Source organism: Megascapheus bottae, chromosome 3 (genome assembly GCF_031878675.1).
Source record: "Megascapheus bottae isolate mThoBot1 chromosome 3, mThoBot2.hap1, whole genome shotgun sequence".
NCBI lineage: Eukaryota > Metazoa > Chordata > Mammalia > Rodentia > Geomyidae > Megascapheus > Megascapheus bottae.
In genome coordinates, this window is record NC_143511.1 from 21902406 (window position 1) to 21915156 (window position 12751).

Below are 12751 nucleotides of genomic sequence, written 5' to 3' on the forward strand. Positions count from 1 at the left end.
CATACTTGGAAATTTACCAGTTATGTATGTTTTTTAATAAATGGGTGGTTTTTACAAGTGCCTTTGCATTTACTTTTTACTGTGTACCACCAAAATTGCACTTGTAAAAGGACATGGAAAAATGGTGACTATTAATTGAACTTTCTGTTTACAAACGAAGAAAAGAAATGTTTTTGTAATATCTAAGAAATTGGCTTTTCTGACCATGCTCTAAACATCTATTTTAATGTGATTCTTTTTGATTGTTGCAATATTTTGGTCATTGGGGCAAGAAATAGAGAATAGACCAACAGAATTGGACAACAACAATAAAATAATAAAGTACAACTAAAGTAGTAAAGCTATATACTCTTCAGCTTAACAAAAAGCAAAAGAATTCATTCATGCTTAGCTTTTGTATGTCTTATTTTCTACTAAGGGAAGATTTATTTTTTTAAGGTAGATGGAATAGAGCCTCAAAAATGTTTTCTAAAGAGAGACATAGCTGGGCACCAGTGACTCACACCTGTAATCGTAGTTACTCCGGAGGCTGAGATCTGAGGATTGTGATTCAAAGCCAGTCTGGGAAGAAAAGTCTGTGAGACTCTTACCTACAATTAACTAATAAAACAATAGAAGCAGAATGGTGAGTCACAGGTTAGAATGCTATTGCACAAAAGAAGCTCAGGAACAGCACTGAGTTCATTCTCTTGAACTGGCACAAGCACATACAAAACACACACACATATGCACACAAACACATGTGTGTGTCCACGTTCTCATTCCCCTTTAATTCCCATACCAGCTCATTGTTGGTATTGAGCCTTTACATGAAGCACTACATTAAAAGTACATGTTTCTTGTTTCCTTTTAAATAAAATGAGGATTATCAAGGTACTCATTTTTTTGCCAGCCCTGGACTTGGGCTCAGGATCTGAGCACTGTCCTTGGAATTTCTTAAGGCTAGAGCTCTACCACTTGAGCCTCAGCACCACTTTTGGCATTTTTCTATGCATGTAGTACCAAGGAATTGAAGCCAGGTCTTTGTGCATGCTAAGCAAACACTCTACCATTAGGCCAAACTCCTGGCCCATGGTATCCATTTTTGAAGGTGAGTGGAAGTATTAAATGAATTTAATGCCTGTGAAGCAGTGGAATTCATGCCTAGTACATGGGGAATGATTGACTAACATTAACTGTCCTTAGCTTAGTTGGTTTTCTGAATTCTTTCCAGTCTTACAAGAAGTGTCTTCTACTGACCTTCTGTAAATCCCATAAATGTTCCTCACATCTCATTTCCTTCTTCAAGTTTTTTTTGTCCCATCTGACAAAAATTGCATCAGAACCAGATATCCAGGGTTTAGCAGAGATTCCAAGAATCAAGAATTTTCTCTTAAAGAATCTGGTTACTTGATTTTCCATTCTCTTCTTACATGACTTTAAAAATAAACACAAAAAGGATATTTAAGAAAACAAAATGTTTCACTTAATTATTGAATTGAGGTTATGAAACTACCTTGTTCATGTAGCAAAAGGTTTGATCAGTGAATGATATTTTATACACATATACACACACAGGAAATGAAAGCTAAAATTTACCAGGTTTACTCGGCCAGGGATTGTTTGGCTCTTTACAGGGATCTCAACTGGGCCTCTCATGTTAACTGCTGAGGAAATTCTGGTTCTCTTTCAGCAGATAAGGACATTCTCAGGGAAACAATGACTAAATAACTTGCCTTAGTTACACATATAACTATACTTTGTATGCAAGCAGGCTGAACCCTCATAGATTTAGATTAATACCACTGTATTGGGACTTGCTGGCCTGGTGGTAGGCAAAACAAAATACGTTTACCAGCAATTTTGACAAAATAGTGGGGGAGGGATGATTGAATTGAATTGTGGAATAAACTAGGGGTAGAGAACTAGTGGCAATGCCCCTGACCAGCTCCAGCAAGTTAAAGGTTCAACCTTTAGTAGTGCAGAAAGAGAGAGAGAGAGAGAGAGAGAGAGAGAGAGAGAGAGAGAGAGAGAGAGAGAGAGAGAGAGAGAGAGAGAGAGAGAGAGAGAAGGGAGAAGGGAGAAGGGAGAAGGGAGAAGGGAGAGAAGAGAGAATGGAGAGGAAAGGAAGGAAGGAAGGAAGGAAGGAAGGAAGGAAGGAAGGAAGGAAGGAAGGAAGGAGGGAGGGAGGGAGGGAGGGAGGGAGGGAGGGAGGGAGGGAGGGAGGGAGGGAAGGAAGGAAGGAAAATGAGGAAGGGAAGAAGGGAAGAACAGAGAAGTATAAATTCTTTGTGAGGTGTGTGGGGGTTGTTTTCCTAGACCGTGTGTGGAAACAGAACACAAGCAAGCAAGAGAATAGTCAGAAATGGTATCTTAAAAGGAATGAAATCAAAAGTTCAAAGACTACAAGAAGAGCTTATTTTGAATGTGGGTGTAAGAGAAAAATCCTGCTAGAAGGGAAATTTGGTATAAGCCTGATGAGGTGTCCCTGAAGCCTGTGAAGAACAAAGAGAAGGAAATAATAGCACATTTAAAGTCACTGTGATGAGAACTTAGTATGTTCAAAGAACTGTCACTAATGTAATATTACTGAAATCAAGTGAATAAAGGATAGAGAAGGTGGAATGAGACTAGAGATTTACTCTGGGACCACATTGGCTGATGGAGTCTATTTTCAAGAAACCATGAGTCATTGAGACAAGATATGACTTGTGTTAAAGGCAGAGGTGATTGTGCTGTAAGACTGATTACATTTGAGAAATCCTCTATAACCTCTGACTGAAGCAAGATTTAGTTTGTGGCTTGGAGATAGATGAGAAAGAATAATTGAGTATCAGCAAGGGTAAAAGCTTAACAAACTAATACTGGATTCAGTTTTGACCTTTTATAGTTATTTACTAATATAAGCTTGTCCAACAAGTTCTGATCTCCTTAAGTTTGATGTCCCCTGTCTTTGAACTAACAATATTAGCAATGCTTTGAAAAGCCATTGTGAAAATCAACTTACTGGGACATTTTGTAGTAGTTTGTGGGAAATACATTGTCCTCAATATCTATGTGCTCCTTCTTTTCTTTCTTTCTTTCTTTCTTTCTTTCTTTCTTTCTTTCTTTCTTTCTTTCTCTTTCTTTCTTTCTTTCTTTCTTTCCTGTCTCTCTCTCTCTCTCTCCCTCTCTCTCTCTCTCTCTCTCTCTCTCTCTCTCTCTCTCTCTCTCTCTCTCTCTCTCTCTCTCTCCTCCCTCCCTCCCTCCCTCCCTCCCTCCCCCCCCCTCTCTCTCTCTCTCTCTCTTTCTCTCTCTCTCTCTCTCTCTTTCTCAAGACAACCACTCTACCCTTGAGCACAGCACCCACCACTTCTGCCTTTTTCTGTGTATGTGGTACCAAGGAATCAAACCCAGTGCTCTGTGCATGCTAGGCAAGCACTCTACCACTAGGCTACACTTCAGACCAATGATCCATTCTTAAACATTCTTTTATAAGAGAGTTCCTGGAGTTCTGACATGATTCAGCTCTTATTGTTAGAGGAGTCTATATGTGTACTTATCACTGTTCAAAATTAATTTCATGTTTTAACTTCATTAGAGGTTCAGAATTAACTTATGGAAAGTAGTTGGAAAGATAGTATTATCCTAATACTATTGTTAATTCTTATTATATTATTAATGTTATTCTAATGTGATTGCTATTCTAATGCTATTGTTATTGCTTATTATTATATTATTAATGTTATTCTAATGCTATTGTTAAGCTCAGCAATCTGAACTCAGAGAGCATGCCTGGCTTAGTAAGGATTGCTCAGCATTTTATATATGAAAGCTCAGTAGACTGAATTCTGATCCTTGCCATTTCAGATCTCACACTTTTCTCCATAATAGCTATTTTTCTTAACTCCTTAAAATAATAATAATCTTACTCATGAAAACTTAATGAACAGAAATCTCAAAATAAATACATTATTCCTATTCTATAAGTGTTCTCCATATTAGAAGTCTTTGGCAGACTGTTGGAGTTCATTTACTTAATCTCTCACTTTTTGCCTCAATGAGAAGACTTGGTGAAAAACACTCTCAAACAGTGTGACAAGGCTGTGCTGCAGTCTCCCATGTGTAATCTTAGCTAAGATCATGGTTCAAAGCCAGCCTGGGCAGGAAAGGTTGTGAGATTTATCTCCAATAAACTCTCAGGAAACCAGAAGTGAACCTGTGGCTCAAAAGGGTAAAGTACTAGCCATGAGAAAAAGAACTCAAGTAGCACCCATGTTTCAGGACTGATTTAAAGAAATATAAAGTAGAGTGAGTGTGTCAAACTCACTGAAGAGCAATCCAAGCTAGATTTTAGACCTCAAAAAAGGCTCAGGTAATGTGTACCATGACAATACTATTTGATAAGGAAGAAAGGTTGTGAGAATGCAGACATTGATGAAATAAGAAATCTCTCCCTGACATACATGTGATTATCTGGTTCAAGGTGGTGAAATGTGGAGGCAGTTTGGATTTTTACGATGAGATTGTGGTTTCTGAGATTCATGAGACATTTTCTAACCTTAAATAGCAACCCAGACAGAGCCATAATCCAAGGAATTCAAGTACATAGGTGTATCATAATTAAATGTTTAATAGTAATAATCTAACAAAGAAAATCCTTAAAATAAATACAGTGGACTCCCTTAGTCCCAAGTTTGATTTCTGCAGTTTCGTTTATCTGGAGTTAGCCAACGTAAGAAATATTAAAAGTAAAAGATTCATGTTTAAATTTTATAGCTATAGGAGAGGTATGATGAAATCCCGCATCATTTTATACTGTCCCATTTGAGAAGTGACTCATCTCTTTCTTAGGTGTCCATGTTATATACAGTACATGCACTTACTCATTTCCCACCACCCAGTACACCAGATCACTGATCAGTGTGCAAGAAGCCCTTGCTTTGCTTTAAAAATGGTCTCAAAGTGCAAAGGCCATGATGCTGGCAGTTTTCCTGGTACAAAAGGAAGGACAGAGTCTGGTACCACACTCACACCCGTAATTCTTACTACTCAGGAGGTTTGAGATATAAGGATCATGGTTCAAAGCCAGCCCAGGCAGGAGAGTCTATGAGACTGTATCTCCAATTAACCACCAGAAAACCAGAAGGGGAGCAGTGACTGAAGATGTAGAGTGCTAAACTTGAGCAGAAAAGCACAGAGAAAAGCAATGAGACTCTGAGTTTAAGCCCCAGTGCCAACAAAGAGATAAGAGGAAAGAAAGAAAAGAATGAAAGAAGGAAGGAAGGAAGGAAGGAAGAAGGAAAAGAAAGAAAGAAAGAAAAAAATGAAAAAAAGAAAAGAAAGAAAGAAAAGAAAGAGAAAAGATAGAAAGAAAGAAAAGAAAGAGGGAAAAATGATTAGAAAGGTATTCCTTTAAGTACACAGTAGAAAATGAAGTGAGTTATTTTGAGAGATGACATCCATGTAACTCTTATGTGAAGGTAGTTCTTTAATTGCTCTGTATTGTAAATTTCTTCCTTTGCCTAATTTCTAAATGGAAATTTGTCATACATATATATGAATATATACAGTGTTTTATCTATATCTCTCTCTATATAAGTATATATCCCTATCTCTGGGATATATATTTCCCTATCTATGGGAAAATGTCTTAGCATCTATAGGCTCCAGGCATTCCTTGAAATACTGCTGAACATTGTGTATAGAATCTTCCACGTTTCCATAGTCAAAACTCTATGACACAGAGTAAATGTGGTCTAGCATGTCTGTACAATGCAATGACAGTGTGACCTTGGTAAGTGCAGTACTGTTTTTTCCCTATCCCTGTCTGAAATAACAAGACTGAAGGAGCTTTAAAGAAACAAAAAGCATATTCATGTATTCATATTATTGAAGTTAGACTGTTATTATAAAACAAAAATGGGGAGAGTTAATTTCTTCTATTTTGTTTTGGTCACCTCATTTTACATTTATTTATTTGACTGCAGTTAAGCATTTCCCTTCCATCTGTTATTCCCGCTTTAATTTCCTTTTACATTTTTATTCTTTGAGTCACAGCCTTTTCCTTTCGATGCCTCAGGGTTTGGGTTGAAAAGAAAGTGCCAGAGATTGAACTTATATTCTGTTAAATGTTTAACAATCTACCGAAGTTTGATCTCCTTTTATTGTTTATTCATCCTTGTCTTTCATCTCTCCCTCTCCTCACTCTCACATTCTTCCAGGTCTCTGTGCCTTTCCAGGTTTTTCAGGCTGAAAAAGGTTTGTACACTTACAATACACATCTCTCCATACATGGTTCCATCACCAACCACCATTCTCCAGGCTGTAACAGTGGCTTTCAAGGGTGGAAAGCCATACATAGGTGACAAAAAGTAAGGACTGTCATCACCCACCCTCTCACTTGGAAAATCATAAAAGAGACTTTGGGGTACTGCAAATGTGATCTGTAATTATCTGCCACTATGAAAGCATTGGCTTCCCTCCCATAGCAAACGCAGGAGCTGCTGGCCCTGTCGGTTAACAAACCCTGCAAAGATAATGTAAATATGAGCTGAATTCAGCTTGGTGGAAGAGTCAAGGCCCAAAATTCCTTATCACAAGATGAAACTAAGATTCTTCATTTTGCCCAGTAGTAAAATGAAGCTAAGCTAGGAATATTTTTGAAATAAAGTTACTTATAAGTTCAGAATTTTAACTTTATACTAAAAACATTTAAACACAGAATTTTTACTTTGGAAACGCAGTTATTTCCCCCTCAAAACTAGAACATGTACACTGCACCACACACAGAAAACAATGACTGGGTCAAAATGGATATAATACATCTTTAAATATGTAGATGATAGAAATTAATTTTAAGTTCCCTCAATAATTTCATTGAATATGCATACACATCTATAATTTTCCACTAATACTACAAACTTAAAGTTAATGTATATCATACATCATCATTATTTAAAAGCATCCTCTCTCCAAGATTTTTGAATAGTCTAGATTAATGTAATCGTTGGTGAGAATTGGGAATATTTTACTTTGATAAAATCATTCTTTTCTCCCCAATCTTGCCAATGCATCCATGGAAAATGCAATAACTGCTGCTATGATAGAACATTTCAGTAGGCCTAAAAATAGATGTAATAATTACTATAATAAGCCTTCCCTGGCTTAGACATTTCCATATACCATTTATTATAATTACAGGAAGGGTGATGGTTCAAATACATTTGGTCCCACAGGTAGCTAGAAGGCAAATACCAAATTTAAATCTAGGAAAATTAAAACAGTAAAAATGGGGAAAAAAAGATAATTAAGGTAGTTCCTACTAATAAATTCTCCATAGCAAAGAGGAAGGAAAGTATGGTGCAATACGTGTCCCTTAGGGCTGTCTTTCTCATCTTATTATCTAAGCTGACTTCACTTTAAGTGCTAGAGTCTATTTGTGGGGGAACGTATTTAATGCATAACATGCAATTTTCAGAATCTTGCTTTGCAGTAGGCACAGCTACATACTCAGAAGCTAAGGAACCTTGTTTCTAGCTCATGAAAGTAGTCTTTGCTCTATCATCTAGACACTGATCTACTAGTAGCAAATCAGTTTGGGGTACTTTCATCAGTATTTCTAAAACATCCATTTGATCACAGATATTGCTTTAATGTCTCACCATGTATTTCAATAGCCAACATAAACAGACTTCATTTCAGGTTCCTTCCATTCGATCCCTTATTGTACAACTGGTTTCTTCACCATGATGAAGATACCTACACTGGTAGATTGCAGGTGGTTTCTCTTCTTTCCACGATTCCTATTTGTTCTTCCAGTCCTCATAGCTCTCCTAATAGGTCTGGATAAAATAAAACTAAAGTGAAGAAACAAGCTAATAATAGTATGACACCTAAGAAGTCTTTAATAGTATAATATACAAGTCTCATGATGTGATTTTGTTATTGAGTTCAATAACTTTTAGTCTTCCCTGGAAATCTTGATAGAAATATACTCTCCTTTTAGATTTTAAATCCCTTAAGGGTAGAGCCACATCTAACAGATTTCTCTTTTCCCAGAGTAATCTCCAGATTATGTCACAACTATTTGCTCATTACTTGACAAAACTTTTCTGATTATACCAAAATGACCAATCAGGATTATGTTAAATAGAAGCATAAGTAGAATTGAAAACCATTTTCACATTATTCTCTATTAAATGTGAAAACAAAATGATATGAGACAGTGGCTAGTAACTGACTTCTGAAGTCTACCAGATAAATCATGTTATCACTTTAGGGTAATTCTCCTTTATGAATCATTCCCTAACTTTAATCTAAAGGGAAAACTTCATGAACAGTCTTTTACTAAAGACTCACCACATGAAATAAAATAAATTATACTGTATTGGGAAAATGAAATCACAAATAATTACATGTGTACAGATAAGAGTAGGTCTAGTGACACAAAATCAGCTCAGCAATTTGGTTTTATTTCCTTTTAAATGGGATTTAAAACGTGAAACCACTTGATCTCTCAACTGATGAGAATTATGTTCTCAAATCTAAGATATAGAACGTCTGAGGAGGTAATGAGGAGGTAATATAACCTCCTCAGAGGGAGTTCAGAGGGCAGGGACAAACAAGGTTATTAAACTTGAGTGAATTTGATCCAAATTTGATGACTGACTTAAAAATACAGAGCATGTACTATGATATCGCTAGGACTTTTTTATATTGTTGTTCTTGCTCTTGTTCATTTGGGATCTCATGTGTAGGCATGTGCCTATGTTTAACATAAAGCAGAATATCATAAGCATTCATAGTTGAATGCTAGCATCATATTTTGGAAAATATAAATTATATCCTGTTGGAGCATCTGTCTAAATCAGATGAAGAGGCACTGTATTATTAAGCTGGAGTTTGAGCTATAAGAAGAAAATAGTGAAATTCTACTAAGATGAATAGTACAACTGAAGGTATAGAGAAGAAAATGGCTTGGGGTTTAAAGCAGCAGAACAAGCCCAAAGCAAAGGGCAAACTAGAGCAAATATTGAAATATCAAGCAGAGGTCAGGTAATAAATCATCTCAAATGCAGTCCTAAGGGAATCATAAAGTGGTCTAAGGAGAATCGAAGAGAAAATTATAAACTTTTCATGGTTGAAGAAGATTCCAGTAAAAGGGAGAAAATTAAATTTAAATTAGTAGTGATAAGGAACAAAGAAAGATTAATCCAAAGAATTATCTATGTATTACAGGGATTACACATGTTAGTAACAGATAAAGGAAGTGTGTGTATATGTATGTGTGTCAATATATGTGAGTGAAAGATAAAGGCAGACAGAGACAAAGACAAAGTAGGAGACAATTGATGAAGAAGCTTAAAGTGAACATAGAGCTTTCAGTGTTTCTATGGCTGGGAGATCCCTTGGTAAGAAAAATACTACATGTTAATAAGTTGGGAGATATAATTGGATGGTGTATAGTTTGCTTATGGTAGCTAGAGACATACTTTTTATTTATTTGTTTTTAGTTTTTAAGAAACAGCGATTCCATTCTTCTCAAAACAAGAGTATCCCATAATTAATTTACCTTCAGATGAGATTAGCTACTAGATTCCTTAGTGAAACCTATGAGAAAGAGACATGTATCTTAAGAAACTGGGGAAAGGAAAGCAGAAATAAGAATATTGGTTCTTTTATGCATTACAAAAGAACAGGAAGGTTAAAAAAGCTCCTTAGTAGATCATTTTTACAGTGTGAGTTTCAAATATGGTAGTCTTATGAACAATCCATTAATTAACTCATTAAAAAACATACATTGTTAAAGACGGTTTGACTTATGCCCTCGGTTAGCAGGTTAATTTTTTATTCGGAAACCCCCTCTCTTCATTGATATTTAAGAATACCTTGCTGATGGGGGGGTGGAGGGGAGGGTAATGGGGACCAAGGTATGTGAAAGGCTATCAATGTATGTGAACTAATGCACCTTCTATCTGGCAAATATCATGTAACCCTTTCATTAACTACAATAAAAAATATCAAAAAAAAGAATACCTTGCTGAGAGCTTGGCCTAGTGGTAGAGTGCTTGACTAGCATGCGCAAAGACCACGGTTCAATTACTCAGTATAATATACACACAAAAAAGCCAGAAGTGGTGCTGTGGTTCAAGTGGTAGAGCTCTAGCCTTGAGAAAATCCAAGGACAGTGCTCAGGCCTGAGTTCAAGGCCTAGGACCAGCAAAAAAAGAATACTTTATTCATAGTTGACCCTGAGGAGAAATATAGTAAGATATCACTCCCCTAAGGCTTAAGTTGGTTACTATGCTAAATGCAAATCACTTAGTTATTGGATTTTATCATATAGTTATTAAAAATTCCCCAGTAATAGCTATCAGGCTTATACATTCTGCAGAGATATTTGTTATTGGTTATAAAATGATAAAATGAGGTTGATGAAAGCTTCTTTGCTTGCCTGTTTGCTCCAAAATAACTATTTACAGCACAGCAGTATTCTTCTTTGTGTGTTAAAGTGTTCAGGGACTATAGCATAGACTTGGCCAGAAGAAGAAAAGGGTATGAAAGGAGGACAGAGTCCAATATACTTAGATGCAGGGAGTGCTGTGGGGAAATACAGAGTATACCCAGATGTGGAAGGAATAACTCCAAGTCAATCCTTACTTCTCTGGCAGAGTGACTGAATATAGGCTATGACCAGAAAATTCATCTTGTTCTGTCCCTAGAATTTAAAAAGGTACTTTAGTTCAGCTTTGACGAAGATAAATTCTGCTGAAAGTGCCAAATTACACAATGTTTCTTAGAGTGAATCAGCACAAATTTCCTAAGCAAGGTTTTATTTTTTTTAATCATGTCAAAGCTTTAAAGAAGTAACATAAGGAAGGCATTACATAAATAATTAGCTGTTGTATCAAATCACCCATAGGCCCAAATAAACATAGTCACAAACTGTAGTGAGTGTGTTATAACATGTGTTTTTGTGTGGATGTGTGTGTGCTTGTGTGTTGGAAGCATGCATATTTATACGTAAAATGTCAGAAACAACCAGGTATTTTGAGAGAGCTAGGGATATGCAATATCAAGGCATGTTGTGGTAGTTATCCAAGTTTAAGTTCATAATAGTTTCCAAAATTTTGTGGATCCATTTAAATGAGTGCTTATCTCCTTTCTCTTTTGTATCAACAGATCTTCATCAACAATGAGTGGCATGATTCTGTGAGTGGCAAGACATTTCCTGTCTTCAATCCTGCAACTGAAGAGGAGATCTGCCAGGTAGCAGAGGGGGATAAGGTAAGCTTAGAACATGATTTCTATTCCATGCCTGGTTTCTTTGTTTCTCACCCTTCTAAGTTCTTATACCCCAGTAGAAGTTGAATATATCATGAAAAGATAGATAAACAGGCAGTCTGGGAAAATTTTACACAGCATCTTTGATACAGAAAGGACATATAGCATTCATGTAATAACCATGACTAGGAATTATTTTTTCCTGATTATTTTTCCATTCAAATATTGTCTGTTTTTTCCAACAGACAATATATTACTGAACTGATCTTATGAAAGCTGATGAGATGAGATTATATAAAATAAGATGATAATCTATATTCATATCATATAAATTGATAATAGGAAATAGTTTTATATATGTAAAAGTGATCACATGAGAACTGATGAAATGAGAAATTTTTCTCATTTATATGAAATTATCCTTTTTAAGTTGCTAGATAAAAATATAGAACTATTTGAAACAATAGCATACCAAGTTATTTATATAAAAGTCATTGAATTAACATTAATTGATGCCTTGAAAGTGAATATGTGATTATGAACTTGTTATATTTGGGGCTAATAATCATAACAGAAACTAAAGTCAAATTCATTTAATGTCACTAATTTTATTCTCAGTGCTTTTTTGATTTGGTACTTAAGGCAATCATACAAAGAAGATACTATTTTAGCTGCATTTTAAAATGATATTAAAATGGTGGGATACATAAATTTACTCAGTGACCTTGTAAAATAAATCTTGAAATTAACACCTGAACATTGTTCTGCTAAGCTAAGGGCCTATCATGAGAAGATTACTAATTTGCCTTGTGATTATCATAAAAGTAAGGCAGGCTAGTATTAAATACGTTGAGGTATAAGAAGATGCAAGCCTCCTGAACTTTGATTTCAACTGTATGTCAAAATGTATCTAATTTCTTATGATTTGTCTGCTGTCAATGTGAATCTCTGAGATCTCAAATCACAAACACAGACTAAGCCAGACAGGCCTACTCTCAGCCATAGAACTCAGGGAGTTTTTCCTGGTATGGAGAAGGCAAAAGATTCATTCAGATTTCAGCATTATCAGGATATGACACCTGGGCCTTGGGCATCAACAAAGTAAAGAAGTGAGAAATGGAATCTAATTGTCATGTGTCACTCACTTTCCAATTTTATTTCTGGGTATATTGAAGAATTCACCCGAATATAAATTCTTCATTCAGGTTCTCACTGACTCAGGGGAAAAGTTCTAAGACAAAGGTTCTTTGTACTATTATTCATCCCTTTTTTTGTTTTGTTTTTAATGGCTTCAGTCCCAGGCCACCTCATCAGCCAAATAATTCCAACTTCATCCCGCCCATCGTCCCACCCCAAGTATTACTTGCTTGTCCCTGCCTCTGTGTCGATCCAGTGTGGGCATCAGCAACAGGGCCAAGTCACCATCTGCAGAAAGAGTTCACAGGTCCCACATTGGTTTTGTACTCGGTTTCTTTGTACTCTCCTCTGCATAAACCAAGAAAACAGA

At 36.0% G+C, this 12751-nt stretch overlaps 1 protein-coding gene across 1 annotated transcript in view; it reads left to right on the forward strand.

Moving 5' to 3' along the window:
- The window catches only part of LOC150065051 (aldehyde dehydrogenase 1A1), a 48086-nt gene that overhangs the window by 1906 nt on the left and 33429 nt on the right, over positions 1-12751 (forward strand). The window contains exon 2 of the mRNA XM_090329633.1: positions 11143-11247. Within this exon, the coding sequence (XP_090185759.1) occupies positions 11143-11247 (105 nt within the window). The remainder of the gene's footprint in view (positions 1-11142; positions 11248-12751) is intronic.